Source organism: Helianthus annuus, chromosome 3 (genome assembly GCF_002127325.2).
Source record: "Helianthus annuus cultivar XRQ/B chromosome 3, HanXRQr2.0-SUNRISE, whole genome shotgun sequence".
NCBI lineage: Eukaryota > Viridiplantae > Streptophyta > Magnoliopsida > Asterales > Asteraceae > Helianthus > Helianthus annuus.
In genome coordinates, this window is record NC_035435.2 from 171,508,045 (window position 1) to 171,532,194 (window position 24,150).

The following is a 24,150-nucleotide window of genomic DNA, read 5'->3' on the forward strand; positions in this document are numbered from 1 at the left end:
TTAACCATTCAGACTTGAGGTTACCTCTTATTCATTCAGAGGTTTTAAACCATTAAGAGGTAGCATCTGAATGGTCATTAAGAGGCTACCAAACAGCCCCTCACTTTTTAGTTTTAAATAGAGTTAATTACCCGGATGGTCCCTGTGGTTTCAGGTTTGTTCACGTTTAGTCCCCACCTTTTAAAAATAGCAGGTATGCTCCCTATGGTTTGTTATTTTGTTACTCGGATAGTCTCTTGAGTAGATGTCAGTTAGTTTGGAAATTGCAGATGCTCCCTATGGTTTGTCATTTTGTTACTCGGATAGTTCTCTGAATAAATGTCAGGGGACTATCCGAGTAATAAAATGATAAACCATAGAGAGCATATTTGCTATTTCCAAAAAATGAGTACTAAACGTGAAAAAAACATGAAACCACAAGAACCATCCGGGCAATTAACTCTTTTAAGTAAATGCAATCATATCCAAAATTTAGATCTGAAATCCTACCTTATACAATTTCACATCTCTAGCTTAAATTTTTTTTCAGACATTAAACTAATCGAAACCTCCGTGTCACACCTTACTTTTATATTATACAAATACCTTTAACATACAAAACGTACGAATAGGGTGAAAATATAAAAAAAACACGGTATCATTTTCGTAATTATTTACTCGTAGAGTAATTATCAAAATTACCCTATAAGAACATTTTACAAAATTACCCTACAAGATCAAAATTACCCCCACAAGATCCTTTATAGAGTAATTTAATAATTACCCTACGAGCAAATAATTACAAAAATGTCACCGCTGTTTTTTCATGCATTTCGCACGTTTTGTACGATAAGGTTGTATGTATGTGAACTTAAAAATGGTTTGTGTGTGGTCCGGGGACCACACATTGTATTTGGTTGTATCTGCTGGAACGGACCGGATATGTCCGGCTCATCTCCTCCGATGTAGCGTTGTATCCGGATTTGGGGATGTGGATTCCAGGTCTGGTCTATTTGAAAGTATTGAAGATGCTCGCTCAAAAACCGGCAAATGTTAGAAACTTCATTAAATCAAAATGGAGTCTTACTTGTTTTTCTATTCACTTTTATCTAATTTTACGGGTTATAAAAACTTTAATACTATTTTTCTCTTCTGTTTAGAATGGTTTTAAAAACTTTAATGCTATGTTTTTTTCTTATCTTTAGAAACAAGATGATAATCACAAGTGTCCGTAGGGTGGAGGCCGGACGCGGGGCTGACGTGGCAAGACGGTACTACGCAGGCCACCCCCATATCTAGGTACCACAAGATCTTAGCCGAATCCGTATAGCCGTCCTGGATTTGGAGAGGAAGCAAAGAAGAAAACTAACATGTGTGGCAGATGTGGGACCGGAGGCTGCAAGAAAAGTGGGAGCTCTACACCGAACCGAAAGTGAGTGGGAATGCTATGAGCGGGCCGAGACGAGGTGGAAAGAAACCATGCACTCTTATAGAAAGGTGGTTCCCAAAACTCTGGCCTCTGGCCTTTCTTTTATGTTTGTAGCATGATCCAGTGATAGGGATGACAAAGACGCGCCCAACTCGACAGCCACGACAAAAACCCACGGATCAGATGCTTCACCACATTCACTTCAGGTTAGAAGCTTTAATTATGATTCGGCAAACTAAAAGTAACTCGGTTAACTTCCCTTTTTATAGAACCAACAAGCAAAGTAATAGAAAATTCTGCAACATTGTTCATGACATACAATCAGAATCTAATCTGCATGAACAACAAAATCATGGAAGGAAACATTTAAGGCTACAAACCCATTATCACGTATACAACCAACATTTAAAGACCAATTGGCGTATTTTGGGACGGATTCAAAATCTTTTTCCAGAAATGTACGCCCTATTCAACAGTGTTTCCATCTAATCGTCCTGCAATCATAAAACATTCTAGTTCAAAAATATATACTAGTGATTTCCATGCTATCAACTGCAACATATTTTCTCTATGTGGCAGAAAGACTAAAATGCCCCTGAATTCCAAGGATTCATGTATTGTGAACATCATCTTCACTGTCTTACACGTTTCTTCTCAAATATATATATTGACAGGGGTTTATTACTTACCATCCTCAAGGCACAGACGAGCCATTCTCCATATTAGTATCGAGATTCCAGCCTCTGCATGAAAATAAATATTTAATGTTTCATATAACAAAAAATCACAAATCATCAAGCGAACAAAAATGATACCTCTCTACTGCTTCTGATTTTAACTGTTCAAGATGGTTTTCAACTTGGACACATGCACCTTCAATTGCAATGTTCTTCTCACAGAGTTCCTTCCATTGTGCTGATAAAGCATTCAGCTCGTATGCCGTTTGTTGCTGTTATAAAACGTACAAGAAAGTAAGAAAGTAATTTGACTATTCTGTTAAATATAATATCTTGTTACTTTATATAAACTGGATAATGTACCTGATGATATTTTCTTTCCCGGTTAACAATTTCAATCTTTTCATTTAGCTCGGTTGCCTGTGCCTGCATTCTGGAGAAAAAGAAGACCAAAATCCTCAGATAAGTTTAGGGGTTTTTAATTTGGAATTAATACTTACGGAAACGTGATTAACTACGATGGAAAATGCACGGAATTAGAGAAGCAGAAGCAGAATCAGACCAAAAGTATATCGAAATTCAAAAGGAACAGTGGTTAATTACTTAATTACACTCACCTTGATAAGAAAGCTTCTAGTCTCTGATTGTGTTGTTTCCAAACATCAGCCCCGTATTTTGACATTAGATCCAAATTTTCTAGCCTTGCATCACAAAAGAGCATGTTATACATAAGAATATAAAATGATAACTACTCATTGAGCTATCGTACCATCTAAGCTTGGTTTTAAAAAGCGCATGGTGATCCTGCGTTTTGATCCCAAAAGCCGGTGCGTGCATCGCAATGTGCGAAGCGCGCGCATCACGTATGCGAGCATTTGTTATTATAAAACTATTTAGAGATAATATTTTATCTTGTTAACTTTTAAATAGTTAAATATGATATATTCTCATCATCTCTAGTTAGATTTGTTTAATCGATGGCCTAATTTGTTCAAATACTTAATCTCATTGCTCAATCGTTGGTCAGATTTGTTCAATCAGATTTGAAAAACTTAGGGGCTGTTTGTTTACCTCTTAATGAGGCTCTTAATGGTTCAGACCTCTTACTGGTTCAGCACTTAATGGTTCAGACTGTTTGTTTCACGAGCAGATGTCTGAATGGTTCAAACATTTGCCTCTGAATGGTTAAGATTTGTACAGAGTCTGAATGGTTAAGACCTCTAATCTGAATTGGTCAGACATTTGCTTCTGAACGGTTAGCATTATATAGGCTCTTAATGGTTTAGACTTCTTACTGGTTCAGCACTTAATGGTTCAGACCTCTTACTGGTTCAGCACTTAACCATTCAGATGTTGCCAAACGGCCTAGACCCATTGCAATCACAGTCCATTTTTTTCAAATACAGGTCAACTGCATAAGGGGTCGCAATGTTGCATCATACCACACCATGTGACGCAAACATCTTGGAATTGCATCGCGCGATGCAATCTCATCACCGCATCATGTGATGCGCGCATTATGCGCTCATGATGTGTGCATTTTAAGACCACGCATCTAAGTCCATTAATCTTGAGACAATCAAGAAGTTATAATAAGATTAAAATGCAAAAAATCAGTCATGGAGCATTTATAACCCTTTCACGGGTCAAAATTCAACCTTACCTTATAACTTGATGTTGCACTGAACGTTGAGATTTCTGAAGTGCCTGCTTCCAAGCAGTTTCATCATTCCGTGTTGGAACGTCAAGCCCATACCTTGACATATCAAGAGGCACCATCGGTTTCCCACTGCGCACTCTCTCATACTCCCTTGCAAGCATTGGATAATTCTAGAAAGAAACATATATACATAGGTATCAGAAATTTGCTTAATAACTAAGGATTTACTACATAGACAAGCATGGGGCCATGGAGTAATAAAACATCCGAGACTGTAAGTCACCCGAACAGAACTTAGAACTTGTGTGAAGTATGCAGAAGAAAAAAGAAAACAGAAGCCTTTTTTAGGTAACATTTTATAAAAAGGTCAAACTAAGAGATAATGTATCACAATTACTTCTGGTTTGTTCTCACACTGGCAGTTTGGCTTTCCAATAGCTACTATCTAACAAACCAATATACCCTGAAGTTCCGTGCCACTTGTTTCCGAAAACTCATAAAAAGTCTCTTAACGTTTTGTTTTCTAGTCATATTCACTTGTATATCGAGCCCTTTTGAGCTGGTTTTAGCTCTACTAAAGGTTCTTAGATAACAATACTATTATTGATACTACTGTAAAGATTTTTCTGAATATTGAATTTTTTATGCTGCTTTTAATTGTCTTTAGAGTAATTCTGAACAATGTCAAATGCTGTCAAAGACTAAAAAACACACACACTATAAAAATCAGATACGAAGGATTGATATGTGACAAAAAATTATATAGTAATTAGCAAGATAATGATGAACATATAAAAACATGTTAATGGTGGTGACGGTAAAGCTAAAATCTCCATCGGAATACGTATTCCATTCACATGGCTCAAACTCGCTTTACATAATAACTCAAGGGTTGTTGTAACTTGTTTGAAAACTTATACCCTCGTCTATGAATTTAGCATTGTCCAATATTCAACATAGTAATGTTCTCATAGGCAGTTAGTCGTTAATGTTACAAGTTAGAACAATAAACCTGTTATTTCTCTATCTTAGTTCTTACTTAAACAACACAATCATCTCTAATTTTTTTTCTCTCACTCTGCTTCCCATCATTTACCGAAATACATCTGCTATTCCACACTTCCACATTCTCCAACATCACTAAAAAGGTTCAGGCAAAAGCATGGTTTTAAAAAACGCTTGAGGCGTGCGCCTCAAGGCGCGCCTCGAGGCAAAACGGCCAAAAAACGATTCTGAGGCGCGCCTCATAGGGTTTTTAGTGTTAATGCGCCTCAGAGGGGCTGAGGCGCTAAGAAGGCTGCGCCTCAAGTGAGCCTCAGGGGATTTTGATAGTTGTTTTTGATGTTTTTGACTTTTTGTGTCAGTTTCAAGCATTTCATGTCTTGTTTATGTGTGTTTTTGATGATTTTGATGAATCTAATGATGAAACTAGTTAGTATAATTATTTTTATAATATATATATTTTTTATATTTATTTATTTATACCACCTCGTCCTTACGCCTCGTTTCGCCTCGAGGCTTACGCCTCGTGAGGCGAAGGGAAACGCCTCGAAACTCGTTTCCGTTCTTTTAAACCTTGCAAAAGAGCTTCTCCTCTTTTCCTGCTAGCAACTGTAAAACAATTTTCTTCACGCCGGAAAACATTATGCCAACATCAACCTAAAAAAATCCTCTCTTCATCTCACTATCTTACTCTACTTCTCGCCATGGTTGTAAAAGTCCCACCTAGACTCCGAGTACTCACTACAAGGTAGGCTGGCGAGGCCCGAGTATTGTTCGCCTAGGCCAATTACTCCCTGAGTAATCTCCGACTAGGCCGAGTACTTCCCGAATTCTCCCGATTACTCTCAAATCCGACTAGTGAGCATCTAGCAACTTTTGCAACCATGTTTCTCGCCAATCGTTTTACGTAAAATATTTCCCTAATTCCTATAACCTAGTCTACTTCATCCATCAAAACACCATGCATTTCACAACATATCCCAAACACCTTATAACACTAGATCATTAAACCACCAAGCAATTGCAAATAACAACATAATAACACTATATTATCATACAACAACACTTAAAAACGGATCTATTAAAAAACAGAGCATGTATCAAATTCAAAACCCTAGAAATTTAACAAGAAGAACAAAAAGTACCTCAAAGTTGAATTTGGCAACAGGAGGGAGGTCTTTAAGATAATCAGACGGTCGTTTAGCACTACGACGCATTTCTTCTTCGATTAAACGGTCAACCTCTGCTTTGACTTTGGGGTCGCCGTACTCGTCGTCGATGTACGGCAATGCGTCGATTTGTGCGGCGCTGCTGGACCACGACGGCCGTGAAGATGGCGGAGCTTCTAGCAGCATAACTGTGTCACCGTTGGTTGATGTATTTGTTGCCATTGTTAAGAGCTTGAATCAGAAACCGAATGTTGGAATTGAGCGGCACCAGTGAACACCTATGGGGGGGTCGTTTTATGTATCGGTAAAAATAAATAAAAGAAGGTATGATATAGGGGGTGTTTGGCCTAGTTTTTATTTTTTTCGCTTATATTTATATTTTAAAGTAGCTTATAGCTTATTTTCTATCATTTGATAAGCTCTTTTTAAGTGTTTGGATTAGCTTATAGCTTATTTATATCATTTGCCCTTACACAAAGAAGGCTTCTTCAAATAAGCTAAAAAACTATCATCAAATAAGCTTCTTCAAATTAGCTTATATAAGCTAATAAGCATAAGCTTAAAAGGCTAAACCAAACATCAAATTAAGCTTATTTTGTAAAAAAAGCTATAAGCTTTGTTAAAAAAACTAGGCCAAACACCCCCATAGTGCAGATTTCGTCCCCCAATTATTTATCAAGGGTTGTTTGGCAACCCGTAACATGTCTAAATGGTACTGAACTAGTAAGGTATCTGAACCATTAAGAATTTGTATAATACTAAAATGTTCAGAGGTAAATATCTGATCAATTCATATAAGAGGTCTTAACCATTCAGACTCAGTATAATGCTTAACCATTCAGACATATGCTCTCGAAACAAACAGTCTGGACCATTAAGTGACAAACAGTCTGGACCATTAAGTATTGAACCAGTAAGAGATTCTGAACCATTAAGAGTCTTATTAAGATCTAAACAAATAGCCCCTTACATGTTTAGTTTATTGGTAAATTTACTGGAGCTGACAATAGGTAAACTGCTAAGACACGATAACAGAAAACTACACCATGTGATTTTTTACGTTTTTAAAAAGAATCAAAATTTGAAAGTTATGATCTATTATTTCTCCTTCTAGATGCATAAATTATACATCTGTCTTATAGACATTGGATATATATTAGTTAAACGAGTCGTATTCATGTTTAAAATTTTTGTTGTTCGCGTTATCAGATACCTGTTAAAGTTGCTAAGACACGATTTGTCATCCCTAAAATTTACTATATCTACAATCTCTATGAAGGGACTTGCCCATTTGTCCAGCCAAATTGTGATTTTGCTCCGCTTAAATTTACAGTTTTGATATCGGTTTTGTTTTTTTTCCTTCCAGGCCAGTTACGATTTTGCCCTCAGTTCAAATTTACAGTTTTGCCATCGTTTTTCTTTTTTTTTTCTTTCAAATTAGGGGTGTTTATCGGTTCGGTTTATAGTTTATTTGGTGTATTTGGTTTTCAAAATTTTATACCCCAAACCAAAAACCAAACCAAACCAAATTAGGAATATGCAAACCAAACCGAACCAAACCAAACCAAACCAAATTCAACCGAATTTAACCAAATTGTACCTAAGTACTTTTTTCCCCTAATTTATATTTATGTTTGTGTTCCAACTTCCGAACATCAAATCAACAACTAATTTAAACCTAACAATATATAAATAAAAGACATAGTAAAATAAAACGAACATATCCATAAAATAGTCGTACACACAAGCACAAAGTTAAAACTTCAAAACATAAATTATAAAAACTATAAACAGTCAAGAAGTCTAAAACTTCAAAATATAAATAATCTTCAAACCATGGGGTTACATATACTTAGATATTAGACTTAGTATTGTGGGCTAATAAATTGTATATAGTTTATTAAACATTATTATTTTTAGTTAATAATTAATTAGTTAACGTTTTATTCGGCTATCCAAATAAACCAAATAAAAAAACGTGGATACAAAAACCATATTCACAATTCGGTTTCGGTTAAAAAGCAAACCAAAAACCGAATTCGTTGTTTGGATTGGTTTATTCGATTCCGGTTCGGTTTACGGTTTTTATTTGGCTACGGGTTTTTCTGAACACCCCTATTTCAAATTACGATTGTACCCGCAGTGTAAAATTACAGTCATGCGATCATTTTAGTTTTTTTTTTGACAAAACTACGGTAGTGTTTTGTTTTAATTGGTTGACTCGGTGTAATTTTTATTCATTCCAGGGGTTGCCTGCCACACGCTCATTTATGTTGAAAAATTACAATTTTGCTCACAATTTAAAATCATAGTCTTTCCATTATTTTAGTTTTTTAGCAAAAGTACGATAGTGTTTGTTTAATTGGGACTCGATATATATATATTTTTTTTGAAATCGTATTATGAGTAGTATGAACAGGTAATCGAAACACAGACGTAGATTCTATGAGAGAGAAATATTCGGCTTAATGCCCCGCAAAGCGAGCGGAGCAAAAACTAGTTAGTATTCATTTTCTCTCTCATTTATTATGGTGGCTCTGCGGGTTCGGAATCAAACCCACGCAGTAACGCCACCACCCCCTAGGTTTCACATTAGGGCGGTTTACAAGGCAAAGGTTTGCCATGATGGTTTGGAGAGAAGTGGTTTAAAGATGTGGGATCCATGTCTTTAGGGTGTGTGTGATTCGTGGGTGAAGTAAGGGGTCCATGGTTTTAGAGTACTTGTGGGTAGGCGTCACCAGTAGGGGTGTTAAAAAAAACTCGTGGCTCGTAGCTTGCTCGAAAAAAGCTCGGCTCGAAATTGGCTCGGTTGTAAACGAGCCAGCTCAGCTCGGCTCGGTTTGTAAACAAGCCGAGCTCGAGCTTGGCCTGGCTCGGCTTGTCCCACATCGCTTAGAAAACAAAAACTAAGTGAGTATCTCCCCTATAAAAGAAGGTAAAGACAATGTACAAACTGAATTAATTATTTATACCTGCATATTTAGCCATATGGTTAAATTAAATGACAATTATGGCACTTAGTCTATGAAGAAATTAATTTTCAAGGGCTTTTTAAGTAGTAAATTTTGCGGTTCTTTGTTAATTCGAGCTAGATCGAGCCGAGCCGAGCTAGCTCGAATTCTAATCGAGTCGAGCTCGATCCTCAAATCTCAGCTCGATTTGAAATTCGAGCTCGAGCCGAGCCAGCTTGAATCAAGTTCAAACTGAGCTCGAGCTGGGTCTAGCTCGGCTCGTTTACAGCCCTAGTCACCAGTGTTTTGGTGGTTCTAGGGTGGTACTTCGGTCTAAAAATGGCACTCTTTCGATTTGGATTTGGATTAGTCTGTCACATCACTAAAGGATCCTCCCGCTAGCCCAACCACTGACCCCACACAAAATTTAAAACTAATTTATGGGCTAATAAGAAATAGCCCATTACACAACTTATAGACCACACGGCGTGGTAAACGTGTACACGGCGTGGATTGTCTCCACCACGCCGGCACACTACCCCGCGCCTTGGCGTGGTGATGGGGGCGGCAAGAATCTCACAGACGTGGAGGGCATGGGCTAGGCGACGTGTCAACTTCTCAATGGTCCTTGGAACATTTGTTTATTGTTTTATTTTTAAAATATAAACAAATATAAAAAGTGTATGTCACGTGTCACATAATACCACTTTTCCATGCCTCATCTCACCTAGCGCTTTTTAACACCACACCATCCTTCTGACGAAGTTATTCATGAATTCTTGTTGCTAAATCCTCAATAATTTGGAAGTTAATTTTGATTACTTTTCTTTCTTGTTTGATTCTGTTACAATTTTCGAATTATTATTAAATATAAGCTCTAAATTTATAAACCCTAAGATAGGCTGTAAACCTATTTGGTGCCGACCTTCTTTTAACATGATCCATTTCTGCCTCACAAGTGACGAAAATTGTAAGATTATCGAGAAGGGGTTGTTTAACATAACCAATGAGCTTAGTTGAAAAGGGAACATTTACAAAATATTACAGGAAATTAATAAATTGGATCGAATAGTATTACGGGAAATTAATAAATTGGATCGAATCGCATTACGGGAAATTAATAAATTGAATCGAATAGGTGACGAATAGGAACTTCAAAAGAGACTTTAGGGTTATCATATTTTGCTATTTTATTAAAATATACATTTCTATATTATCATGAAATATAATATAAAAATAGAAAAGTATTATTCAGATTTCAACACAGTAGATTATTTGTAAAATATGCAAAGAAATAAATTAGATTATGAACCTAAGAGCATTCACATCCAAACCACTATATTTTCATCTTAAATTACACTAAAAACACTACATTTTTTTTCTCTTTTTCAATTAAATAATATTATTTTATACTTTTATCATTATCTTTTCTCTCTCCTCCACTCACAACCATTTTCAAAATATATTAAAAAATTATAGGGGGTGAACAGTGTCCCCCCAAATATAAAGATGAACAGTAACATTTTCTCTCTCCTCCACTCACAACCACTTTTTATACTTTTTATATTTTAAAAACATCTCACTCACTCAGAATATGATGCCTTGGATGTGAATGCTCTAAGAATAGAAACTCCAATATTTCCTTTCAGGGCCGTTTAAAGCTTTTTAGAGGCATAAGGCGAAATGAAATTTTGAAAAAATCAAATAAATCTTAAACAATAAGTTTGCACTAATATTAATAGTTAACATATTAATTTTATTTTCGACATAGGCCCTAGGCCCTTGAGCCCTTCTTCATGAAATGATTTCCCTTCCATTCTTTTTTTAATAACACAACAAAAATCAAACTTCCATTCTTTTTTTCATAACACAACAACAGAAATCAAAATTTGCATGACCGTTTCTAATGGAGTTAACCGTTAAACCTCCGAACCATCAACATGACCATCGTTCTTGTTCCCAAGCTAAATGATAAAAATTAAACTTTAAATCTAAACCCAAAATAAATGGTATTTCAAAAAATATCTATAGTTAAATCACGATTTTTTATAAAAAAAGAAATTTAAAAAAACTTATTAATAAAAAGTTGCGGTTTTAATGGATTTTTTTTTTCAAAAAAATTATATGTTTTTTTAAGTAGTTTTGGTTGTGTTCACACTTATTCTCGTGGTTCTCGTCACAAATGGTGATTCCTGAATAATCTTTACCTACAATTACATAAATTCTTGGAAAACAAGACTGATACAGAAAAATATGTAGGGCAAATAGAATGAAACGTTCGATTATTTGATCATGATGATGAGTTGTTCAACATCACTAAGGAACTGTTTGGTAGCCTCTTTATAATTTCATTAGGAGACTACCATAATTATTAAGTATGTTTGGTTCACTAACAAGATACATCTGAATCGCCCAGTAACCCACTTACTTATTAAGATTCAAGATAATATTGAATGAAAATTTTACTCCTTTATCCATTCGCTTGTGTTCATAAGCCACTTACTTAGGCTATAGGTGTGGTTGGAGCCCCATGGGGCTTTATCAAGTCCACGTAGGAATGTAGGATCCACGTCAACAATGGAGCCCCTCTTTAATTTGTAGGATGTGGATGGAGCCCCTTATTAAACAAAATTAAAAAAAAAAAAATTGATTGGTTTAAAATTAGTGGGCCCCACCTGAATATGTGCATATGAGCGCTACCACTAGTTACCATGATGGAGCCCCCACATGGAGGGTGTGGTGATGGATGGTGACATGGCGGGGATGGAGCCCCATGGGGCTCCATCATGGTAACAATGTATGGCGCCATCTTCTTCAATTTGGACCAATCAATTTTTTTTTTTAATTTTGTTTAATAGGGGCTCCATCCACACCCTCCAAATTAAAAGGAGACTCCATGACTGATATATGGATTCTATGTGGACTTGATAAAGCCCCATAGAGCTCCATCCACTCCTAATAGCCTTATTATTATAACTATGTTATTGACAAACAATAACGTTTGATCGAACGTTGAAGAGAGAGATGGAGGATAGTTATACTGCTATGTTATCAAAATATATACATTTCTATATATTTTCACTTTCATAAAACGAAACAAAACAATAGGAAGGTAAGAATATTATTAAGATTTCAACACAAAATATCAAAACACTTTTTTTTTTTTTTTTTTTGTGAAAAAACATGCAAGAAAAATAGATTATATAAACCTAAAATAGAAACTCCACCAATACTTCCTCCCTCATGATTTCCCTTCCATTCTTTTCTTCATAACACAACAAAAATCAAAATTTGCATGACGAATTCTAACGGCGTTAAAAAGTTACAAAAACAACTCAACCTTAAACCTCAACATGACACCCTTCAACAAACTGATACTTCACAGCCGAACCATCAACATTATTGTTCTCAAACATAATATATGCCGGACAATTTACATTCAACCGGTATCTACCCGAAACAAAAGTTCCAACTTTCCACCTCACTCTTCCGGTAGCTCTAACATTAATCAACACCGTCCCGCTGGTCTCGTCTTCGGCCAACGACATTGCAAGGTAGGGGGCCATTGGTACTTCAGTTCCGTTGAGGTACGGCGACCACACGGTCACCTCCTTGTGGCCTTGGTACGTTGGAGGAAGCCGTGTCGGTAGTGTGATTTGTTGGTTCCTGTATGTTGGAACAATCGGATCAAACACACATAATAACAATAGGGTTTTGTGAGAAACGCACTCACGAATCTTTTCTTTTTAATAAAACAAACCTCACACGAACAGTGGCGGACATACAGTGTAAGTAGGGGCAACCTTCGCTACGGCTTGGCGCTCCGGCGGTAGTGTAAAATTAGTGTAAATTTTGGAAAAATTTGACGTTTTTTCGATTTAGTTACGGCTTATTTATAAAACGTTACGGCTTGGCGGATTTTCTAGATCCGCCACTGCACACGAATACAAAGCAAACAAACCCTATTTATACTAATCAAATAACGACTCCTAAATCCTAATTAGATTAATAGGGTAAAGATTAAATAAAAAGTAGTCTAAACATACTAAACATAAAAAGTTAATAACGTTTTTTTTCCTTCTTAAACATTATATTTTAGTTGAAAAAAATTGGATATTTACTCTAGTAGAGTAATTATATACAATTACTCTAGATTGATTATATAAATAATTACCCTAGTAGTATAATTATATAAATTCTTATTTATTCTTTAGTTTTGTTTTAGATTATAGGACTAAAATACATGGACTGAAATACACGTTCACTACGAGGAAAAAAGGTTTAGCGGAAGGTCCCCGATGTCGCTGCTAATGCGGGTATTCTTGTGTTGGTTTGACTAGACGGGAAAAAGAATTTAAAAAAAAAAAAAATTCTTCCAACTCACTTCTCACGTTTAGTATCTTAAGACTCACTTGTATAAAAGATAATATATCTCTAAACTTATCTAGACTTAACCGATAAACAAAACTCGATCAAGATTAGACAACCAACCTGTAGGAGGCGTAAACGTCAACTTTGTCGTACTCAATTCCGATGCGAAGATTAGGGTTGCGGGAGGAGATGGTGATTTGGAGGTAGGAGGTGAGGGTTGTGGTGAGGTTAAAGGTGTAAAGGTTAACATCTTGGAGGGTGAAACAAGGTTTAGAGGGGCGGAGGATAAGGAAAATGAGAAGGATTACAAAGAGGATTATGGATAGGAAGATTAGAGAGGATATTATTATGACCTTTGTATGGCGGTTGAGTAGTTTCCACCATCTGTTACCTTGGTGGTTGCCGCAGTCCTTGTCGTCGGTCATGGTGGTTGTGAGGGTTCCGGTGATAGTGAAGTTCAAGGTTGAATTCTTGGTAGTATAAGCTTTAGTGAGAGGTAAGTGATATATTCGTAGATCATTATATGTATAGTTTGTATATTGTAATGTATGTGTAATGTAATATATTGTTTGATTTGGATGTCGTTAATTGGAATGTAAATAGAATTGGAAACAAATATTTTCCAAAAATATGATGACGCAATCATACCGAATTCCATTACTAAAAACGTAAATGTTATGCCGTACTACTGTACTAGTATCTTCTTCAAACTTTAGAGCATTAATCACAATAACCTTGAGATATTCGTAAATGTTACAAACCCTATCTCTTTTAACTCTAGAAATTGAGATATTCATAAATGTTACAAACCCTATGTCTCTTTTAACTCTAAAAAAACATCTAAAACAAAAACCAGGGCCGGCCCTGATGGTGGGCGGGGAGGACCATCGGTCAGGGTCCATGATTTCGTAGGGTATGTAACTTTAAAAAAAATCTTATATTATATATGTGAAAATTTTTTGCTAGGGTATAGCCAAACAAATATTAACATAGATCCACTTTAAAAAAATCATATGATTTAAATTAGCCCATTAGGTTAATGAGCTCAATACCCAATTAATTTTAAAAACCAATAAAAACAAACAGTCCATTGGGCGGCAACTAGTGCCCAGCGTGGACATGAAACGTCAGTTTAACTAATCGCAGGAGAGAAGATTTCATCATTCTGCTGCAGTTCGATTTCATCATCATCAGTTCATCACAATTTGATTTCATCATCATCACAGTTCGATTTCATCAGTCAAGCCACAACCACAAGCCTTCGATTTCATCAGACACTTTTTGTTCGATTTCGTCAGTCCACAGTTCGATCACGAATTAGTTCACGTATTCAGGTAAACATCAAATCGTCAAATTCTGTTGTTATGTTATGTTTTTTTGGTCGAATTCACCGTGAACTTATGTATGATTTACGATTTCTATGATTTGTTGATTTATGATTTAGGATCTTTTTTGTCGATCATTAGGCGTTAACTTAATTTGATACAAACTTTGTCGATTATTTAGGGTTAATGGCTCCTAAACAAGCATCCGGATAGCAAAAACGTCAAAAGAGGAAACGAGTTTTTACGGTATGTCACTCATTCGAATATTATATCTTGTATTTTGTTAATTGCATTGTTTATCGAATGCTATATTTTTGTCAACGGTTCACATTTGTATGAAAAACAAGTTTAAATTATTTATTTCGTTAAGGCCTAAGGGCACGTTTTTTCGAGCTCGAACAGTATACATGAATTCTCAGGCCGACCCTGACAAAAACCTTGATTATATTTTAACTAATGTTTTGAAATCCAGTGTCATATCGTACCGGATTTAGCTCAGAGACGCTTTAACCGGGTGTATCGGACAGTTCAACCAGTACATCTGGCCAGTTTAAACAGGTTTCCAAAACATTGATTTTAACCTACATATGTCCTAATCTTCCTATACTAATAAATGAAATTTTTTTAGACCCGTGTCACTTTCTGTTGCTTTCTCACCTTATTTTTATATTTATTTCTCTTATTAAATAATAATAATAATTTTAAACAAAAATTAGAAAAGAATAAATTCTTGTTTTTTCTATAAATAATTTTAAACAAAAATTAAGATAAGGATAAACATTTCTTTATTTATATAATTTATATCCCCAATATTATGAGTAGATATATATTTTGTAATAATGATGAAATATATAAAAAACGTGGAGATCAATCTCCACCTTTTTTACCGTAAACTCTTTTAAATACAAATTTGAGACGGGTGTTCTATGAATGAAATAAAAAAAATAAGCACGAATGTGCATAAAACTAACTAAAACATGATTCAACCTCATGTAATACATGTGTTTTTTACCTAATAATAAATAAAAAACAACATTTATTTCTAAAAGATAAATATTGACGAATGTATGTATTAATATATGACATTATATTTATGTAGCCTGTGTAATACACTGGGTTCAAACCAAGTGGAAGATAATATAAGTCCATCCCGATAAAGGGTTTTTGGTCCATTTTTCTACGTTCGCGGCAATTTTTTTTTCAATTCTTATTATTGTGAAACATGTTTTTTGGTTGCGTTTTTTTGCCATTCTTCTTAAAAAACGATGAAAAACAATATTTTGTGTGCCTCGTTATACTATATGCATATAAATATTGTATGGAGAGAGAAGTAGTGGTGGGTCATGTATACGGGTGTTCATGAGCCGATCCGATCCGATCCAATCAAGGGTCTGCTCGTGCTCGGATTGAATTACAACCGATCCAATCCGATCGGATCGAATTTGCAAAACCGAGCACAAAAGTGATGCTCATGCTCAGATTGAATTTGAATCAAGCGAATCATTTTCGCTCGGTTTTTCTCAGCACCGAAATTAAAACATGTGTAGCAAAAAAAAAAAAAAAAAACTGAAATCAAGACTATTATAAGGTTGCGTTGAACAAAAACAAATCTTAACTTAATTAAAACATGTCAACACCTTACTAACAAAAGCAATACATAACCAAAATCACGATTCTAAAAATGTTCTTAACAATCTCAAGAAGCACAAAATAAGGCGCGATATGTGATTGTGTAATAGAGAGGACTTTAGCAAGTTATACCAAGGACTTTACCCTCATCATGAGATCGAGCAATCAGATTAATCAGATTATGAGATTGTTTTAGGAATTAGGAATTTAGGGTTATATTTTGGTGTGTGGCAACGACGAGATATGCAGATCGAACATTCAAACAATCAGTTTATGTGATTGTTTTAGGAATTAGGGATTTAGGGTTAGATTTTGGTATTAACTATTAAGTTGGGCTAGTATATTTTTTGGGCTTTTAATTTTTGTTGGACTAATATATTTTTTGGGCTTTTAATCTTTAAAATCTATAATATATATATATATATATTATAATGATAATAATTCGAGCGAAACCGAGCGATCGACGAGCGAACGGACCTTTGCTCATGCTTGGATTGAATTTGAATCGAACCAATCCGAGCGACTCATTTACAAACTGAGCGGGAATCGAACAAGCATTTTTCGAACATTTTTTGAGCGATCGTCGAGCAGTTTGGACAACCCTAGTCATGTAAACATTCTTTTATAAAATATTTGAAGAGGGTAATAAATAAATGGCTAAAATAATGATAATTGTAACACCCCAAAAAACGGGCTTGGTAATTTAGAACCCGGTTAAGATAAAGGAATGGGTAAAGTACCGTAAGTATTAAAAGTGAACCCATGAATAAAATAACTAGGAATAAACTAGCCTGGTGGTGTCATGTATATAAGTAATAAGATGATGAGTTTTTAGTCCCGTATGCAATCAAAACGAAATTTGAGGGACCAAAACCGTTAAGATGGAAAGATGGGTTTTATTTATGAAAGTTAACACACACAAAACACACACTTCGTGTGTGTTCTAGATCGAGCAGGAGCTTATGAGCTCAAAACCCTAACTTCCATCAATTTCATCAAATTGAAAGGCAAGATGAAGCTTAAATTCATAACCGAGCATGGATTAATGATCACCTTCACAAGGGGATCATAAGGTATGTCTTAAATTCTAGATTGGTGATTGTCCATGAAGTGGGTTATGTTGTAAATCGTGAATTGGTATGAAATTGAGCATGAGGATATGTTAGAATCATCATATAGAACATGGGTTATGTATTATTTAGGTTAATTTGATGCTTATAGGTGAAACCCATTAGTTATGGTGAGAATGATGAGTTGAATCATCATCCATGTCTAATTCTTGTTAAATATTGATGTATTATGTGAGTAATATGGAGTCTTGTTAGAAGAATTGAAAGAAATATGATGATAATATGTTTGAATGTTTATGTGTGAATGATATATGTTAATTAGTATGAGGATTTGATGAATTATGTATGAATTTAGGAGATTGTGCGTGAATTAGTTGTACCTTATGTTTAGAGATAATTGAGCTTAGATCACTAGTAAGTGATTAACAATGTAGTTATGAAGTGGGTTTTGTATAATATGATGATATGTTATTGTTAATGATGTTTGAAATTACATACGTGTGTAAATGTTGAAGGGATTTCGGCTAGGATTTGATAGATTAGTATGTTTTGAGTTTGAATGGTAATTTCCGAAATAAGATCCGTGTGATGAATGATGAACAAGCTAACTATCTTGAGAATGATATATGATAGTTGATGCTTGATGCTTGATAAGCGACATGGAAGCTTGGGAAAGAAGCGGGTCAAACAGGACTAATGCGCACGGGAAGCATATTCGGATGTTAGATAAGTTAAGCTTTCACCCTCCTTGTAGAATACTTATTCATTGTATAGATTATGAATATGGTAAGTTTATAAATGAAGTACGATGTTCCGGTAAGTATTGATACGGGTCGGAACATGTGTCCATGATAAGAACTATAGATTATGAATATGGTAAGTTTATGGTAATTTTGATTACGAGTCAACGAAAGAATAAGATACATAGAAGGGATAAGGAATAATCACAATCACACAAGGACTAAATGGACATTTAGACTTAACGGGTCAAATGGTGAAGCTATCACCATTTGACGATGTCGACTAATGATTGTATTGTCAAGTATTAAGAATTCACAGGGAGAATAGCGAAAGGAATTGCGTTGCTATTAACTAGCATCTTAGGGGACGACGTATTAAAACGGGTCTTAGCTTTGATCCGAGCGAGGTACGTGTAAATACAGTTGTAGTTATGTCGTAAGATTGGTTAAATATGCAATGAAGCCCTTTGTTGTAAAGGATGGGGCAAAGTTGACAAAAACGCCCTTGATAGGTATATCGGGCAAACGATCTTAAAATTCATTTGGAAACAAGCTATTTGATTAGAGTAATGTTTTGGTCAAGTATGAAAGCGAAGAGTATGGTTTTGTATGTCCTAGATCATTTAATGCGTAATTACCCATAACGGGTCAAAATAAGCTTTTGAGCGAAATTGGGTTAAGAGGATGCAAGACATCCATGAATTTAATCCTTTACGATAGATAACGTTGAAATTATAAGGTTCATGAGAAATTGAGGTCAAATACACAGATAATTTTGATAAATGCATGAACGGGTTAAAACTTTGTAAAAAGGTGATAAGTCGATAGCTTAAAAGTCTAGAATTTTGTTAATCCGGATGTGGGATGTTAACTCCATGTGATGGAGAATTAAATTATGATCACGTAGGAAAAAGAATCGGGTAAAACGGATCAAAAACGAGAAAGTTATGCTCGTTTCCGTAAAACTGAGTTATGTTGGGAATATGTAGCAACAGCTGCAAACATTCTGATCATATTGGGTGGTGGCGCGACGCGACGGCGAAGGCAAGTTGCCGTCGTGCGCCGCCACGGGCTCTAGAGTTGCAAAAAAATTATATTTCGTATATGCAATGCGAACCCGTTTAGACCGTTTTTAAACACTTGTATACTAAGTATGATTAATTTATTTCATGTTTTAGGAAATATAGGATTGTATGTATGTTTGTATGTATCTATACACGTATGTAGAAATGTATGTAAGCATGTATGCACCTACGTATGTATGTTTATAAGTATGTGAGCAAGTATACGCGGATTTATGAAGGTATGTATGTGAGTAGGCATGTATGAGTTAGGTATGTTGCAAGTAGGGATGTATGTATGTATATATGTATAATGTCATTAGTGTACATAATGATGTAGGTATGTGTGTATGTAGATACGTATGTAATGATGTAGATGTGTGTATATGTGGGTATGTACGTATGTATGTAATTAGTTATGTGTGAACGTATGAAAATGTGTAAGTATGTATGAAAGTAGGTACGCATGCATTCAATAAAATTGAGTACTAACGATAATAATAGCGTGCCTGGTGAATGAAGTGTAACGCAGGAATAGCAAAGAAGTCTCACCATGGATTGTATGATCAAATGGAAAGCCGGGAAGTAAAGAGTTATCGGAACGAAAAATAAACATGAATAAATCTTGTATGTTTATAATGCGTACTAATGTTATGATTTTTATGTGGTGAGCGCAGGTAGTACGAAACACGAAGATCATCAAGGAATAGAGATCGAGGACCGAGTCACAAGATAGATTGTATGGAAACGTTGGTGTATGTGATGTAATAAACACAAGTCATGTTTATATTTGTTAGATGGGTCGACTGATGACTTTATGCAAAAGAGTAATGTTTAGAATGAAACTTTAAAGCAAGTCAAAGTATTATAACGAAAGAAATTTTATGTCATGAGCTTCCGCTGTGACTTTTTGTCAAATACGAACTAGGGTCTTACAAACAATATACATCATCATAGACTGCTACCAGAAAATATAGCACTATAACACTGTACAAAACCTTTATTCTGCATCCATCACTATATAATACTCTATAAAACCTTCATTATACGATCTTCAGAAAGTTATAATTGATGCACGATAAAAAAATGCAAATTCGTAAATTATTTCGTATTCCTAAAATAAAGGGTGGCGGTTATGGAAGGTTATCAATTAATTGAATAAATAAGAAAATTATTTGTTTATCCTTTTGAATTAATTTTGATTGAGAACACGTGTCATCTCCACAATATTTATCACATTTCTCACACTTTTAAATTAATGTACAGAATCTTTAATCTACGAAGAGGATAAATAAATGGCTCAAAAAAGATAATAATGTGGCAATTGTTTTTTGTTTTTCTTGTTGGGTGGGTTTTAGTGATTTTTGAAGAATCGGTGTTTTTATGATATATTGGCTAAGGCCATAGGGTGTACCTTAACACATAGGGTGTTAAAGGTGACATGTCATGTTAAGATGCCTTGCATACCATTCCCTTCTTGTGTTAATGGGTGTTAAAGGGATTACTTGTTAACATGTTAACCAAATGTTAAAAGATTGAATTAATTTTATTTCCTTTTTAAAACAAAAAACCACTAAAGAAATCAAGTTAGATGGGGTTAACGGGAGTAGACCATTTCCTTGAGATGAAGTGAAGTGAAATAAGGAAAAGCATGTGATGTGACACCTAGATGGAGTTAAGAAATGTTAAAGTATACCCTAAGGCTTAAGTACACATGTTTTTATTACTTTTTGTGTTTCCTTATTGTGGATGCTTTAAATATACATTCATTGTTTTTTTTAGATTAGCGAAGAATGTGGATTCATTGCTTTTTAAAATTAGCGACCTTTTTGCGAGACGTAAATTTCAATTGCTTTTGCCAATATATGTACGTACCTAGACTTAGAGGGTGTTTGGGGTTGAGTTTTAAAGAAGATTTTTAAATTATTGAGTTTTGAAATCGTAAATAATTAGTTTTGAGTGTTTAGATAAAAAAATTAAAAAAATAATTATTTGCGTTTAGAAAGTTACAAAACGCAATTTTCCAAACACAGCTCCCCCTACTGCAACAAAACGCAGTTTTCTAAAAATTGATTATTTGCGTTTAGAAAAGGATTTTCACTTGTGTATTTTTTTAAATATATATTTGCCAAACACTCAAATAGTTGATTATCTGATTATTGTGATATCAAGCAACATAATCAAATGCAAATACTATCTTTCAACATCACGTTTTGTTACAGTTAATTATCTGATTCTAATTATTCAAAACACATAATCTATTTTAAAAACTCAACCCCAAACACTCTCTTAAAGAAAAAGAAATTAATAAACATTGAGTTTTAATAATTAATGTAGTAAAATGTAGTGTTATTTACATTTACCAAATTTTTGTATTTGGTCAATAGCTTTTTAAAAGTACATGAATGATTTGATTCTTGTGGTTTTGAATTTTGTATAGCATTAATCAAGATGATCGTTATTGTTTTTCATTTTATAACGCATTTAGTTTTTAATATTTTAACAATAAAATTCTCGCTTATATGATGTGATAAATTCCTAGAGACCTTATCCCATAGCACTATGTAGCCTATAAAGAGAAGGTTTAAGATTTCAACATAGTGAATATCATAAGTTCAAAATTACATGACACTTTTATCAACATTAAAACTTTACTTCTCCAACCTCAATATCGCATTCTTCATGACTAAACGGATGCTTAACAGCCGAACCAACAACGTAATTACTATCATTATTGTTCCCAAACATAACATACGCCGGACAATTAACTTTCAACCCGCAATGAAATGAATAAAAACAAAATTTCCAACTCAATCTTCCCGTAACCTCAACATTAATCAACATCGTACCCGCGGTCTGGTCTTGGGCCAAAGCCACCACAAGCTCGGGGCTCAACGGAACTTCAGTTCCGTTGAGGTACGGAGACCAGATGGTGACGTATGGGGCGTGTAGGTACGACATTGGAATCATTGTTGGCAGTGTGATCTGTTGGCTCCTGTACGAGGCGGAAACGTTAAGTCTGTCGAAGTGGAAAGCGGTGTCGTAATCTTGGTTTTTGGAAGAGATGGTTATTTGGAAGTTGGAGGTGAGTGTGGTGGATAAGTTGAAGGTGTATAGTTTGACATCGTTGAGGGTGAAAGTAGGGGAGGGGACAGGTAGGAGTATGAGCATGTAAATAAAAACGATTATGATGATGAATATGAAGATTAATACGCAAAAACAAGCGCACCCCTCTTTGGCGCTACAGCCTTTCTCATCGCGGCGAGGGTCTTTTGTGCTACGGCCTTTGTCGTCGTTGGTGGTCATGGTGGTTATAGAGCTACGTACCGCGGAGGAAAGGGAACGGGTTCGGCTGGTGAGTAGTGATTGAGGGAATAATGTGTAGTTCATCATGTATACGATTGATAAATAGTGATGAATAAAACTGAAAATGCACATTAGGCTCCTAGCTTTTCTCAGAATCTGATACACTTTGACTGAGCTAGCATGTAACATATCGATGAATAAACACAAGAGGGTTTTTTTTTTTTCATTATACATGGCAAAATGGGGGTATCGGATCAAAATGGGCTCCTGTCAAAAGGTGTCATGTTTTTTTTTTTTTTTTAATATCATTTTAGTTTGGGTCAAAACATGACACTTAAAAAGTGATAATGTTTTGTTCGGTTAAGAATGGGATGTTGCCAGTGTTAGGCACCATTGACACAACCACCATTTTGCGCCACTATTTTGTTGGTGATGGTGGTAAACCTTCAACTTTGGGGTGTTTGGAATTGATTATTTTAGTAACTTATTAGCTTATTGACTTTTTAAAAAGTTAAAAAATGTTTGGCATAAAATTGTTATGTGAGGGGAAAAGTTAATAAGTCACTTCAATATGACTTATTAATTTTTCCAAAAAGTCATAATTTGTTTTGAAAAAACTAAGCCAAACATTTAAATCGTTTTAGAATCATATGGAAACGATAAGATTTTGTGTATGAAGAGCCCGAGACAACGAATTTAGGCCCAATACATCTAGTCCAATAAGGAGTTTAGCCATTCCCATCTCCTATAGATAAAAGTTTCAAATCCCTCAAGTCTCTTCTCCTCCTTGAACATACCCATCTAACATCATCTTCTCCATGTCATCTATATCCATATTTTCATTCATGTTAATTATAATAAGCAAGATACTTGAGAGTCGGAAGGTGATTCAAAGACTCGGACTAGACGAAGAAGATGAAGTGCAGCTAGTACATCTCTATAGCCGCTATAATGATTCGGTAGGCCGCTCGGTGGATTTTTGTAGTTGTAGTGTATACATTATATAATCACTATTATACACATTATTGGTAGATTTTGGAACACATTAAGTTATTTCATTTTTCGGTTATACAATAATTCCATTTTTCTGTTATACAATCACGTGTAATACACATGTCTGTATATCTAATAATCGAGAATAATAACATTTGAGAAAACATTAATTTAAGATAAGTTCCTAAACCCGGATCGTTACAATCCCAATCTTTCTTCCTATACTAATAAATATTTTTTTGGACACATGTCACCCCTCAATGCCTTCTCACCAAGACTAGCGGGTGTGGTGTGGAGCGTTGGTTGGGGGAGGAATGTCAAAGTGATACTGTTTAAAGTTTTTTTGAAAGCAATGGTTAAATGTGACAGTTTTTTAAAAGTTAACTAAAAAAAGTTGAATGTACAATTTTAACCACCAAACAAACTTTGTTTGGTCAAAGTTAAAAGTCACAAACATGATTGTATTTAAGGATCGACGGCATTTGTATTATGTAATAACAATAAAATGAAAATCAATACAAACGTGGTCAAAATAAAATTCAAAAACTTTTGTGGTCAAAATGAAAATCCAAAAACTTTCGTGTAGCTAATGATTTGGTTTAATATATATAGTAATTACGTGAGTCAATTGATTACAGAAGTTTATTTTGTTGAACTGATAAATATGATTTATATCTGTAATCGGATTTCAGAATTAGAAGCGATTACCGAGTTTAATCGGTTTAATCGGATTTCACAATTGATTACCGAGTTACTACTTCTCGCTCTATAAAGCTCCTAAAAAAGTG

The 24,150-nt window shown here is 34.9% G+C and overlaps 3 protein-coding genes across 3 annotated transcripts; all 3 read right to left on the minus strand.

Annotated features, from left to right (window-relative positions):
- Positions 1-1,650: 1,650 nt before the first annotated feature.
- On the minus strand, positions 1,651-6,221 carry LOC110930841 (pre-mRNA-splicing factor SPF27 homolog). The gene is made up of 7 exons (XM_022174220.2): positions 5,893-6,221; positions 3,749-3,915; positions 2,703-2,786; positions 2,449-2,518; positions 2,224-2,357; positions 2,098-2,151; positions 1,651-1,902 (listed from the first exon to the last, which is right to left on the minus strand). Exons 1-6 carry the CDS (start codon positions 6,136-6,138, stop codon positions 2,103-2,105), a joined length of 750 nt encoding a protein of 249 aa, XP_022029912.1. The 5' UTR covers positions 6,139-6,221; the 3' UTR covers positions 1,651-1,902; positions 2,098-2,102.
- A 5,863-nt stretch (positions 6,222-12,084) lies between these two features.
- LOC110928347 (NDR1/HIN1-like protein 1) lies at positions 12,085-13,770 on the minus strand. Its single transcript, XM_022171394.2, has 2 exons — positions 13,359-13,770; positions 12,085-12,533 (listed from the first exon to the last, which is right to left on the minus strand). Exons 1-2 carry the CDS (start codon positions 13,661-13,663, stop codon positions 12,209-12,211), a joined length of 630 nt encoding a protein of 209 aa, XP_022027086.1. The 5' UTR covers positions 13,664-13,770; the 3' UTR covers positions 12,085-12,208.
- A 7,936-nt stretch (positions 13,771-21,706) lies between these two features.
- On the minus strand, positions 21,707-22,369 carry LOC110932604 (NDR1/HIN1-like protein 1). The gene has a single exon (XM_022175930.1). It carries the CDS (start codon positions 22,367-22,369, stop codon positions 21,707-21,709), a length of 663 nt encoding a protein of 220 aa, XP_022031622.1.
- Between the last annotated feature and the right edge of the window lie 1,781 nt (positions 22,370-24,150).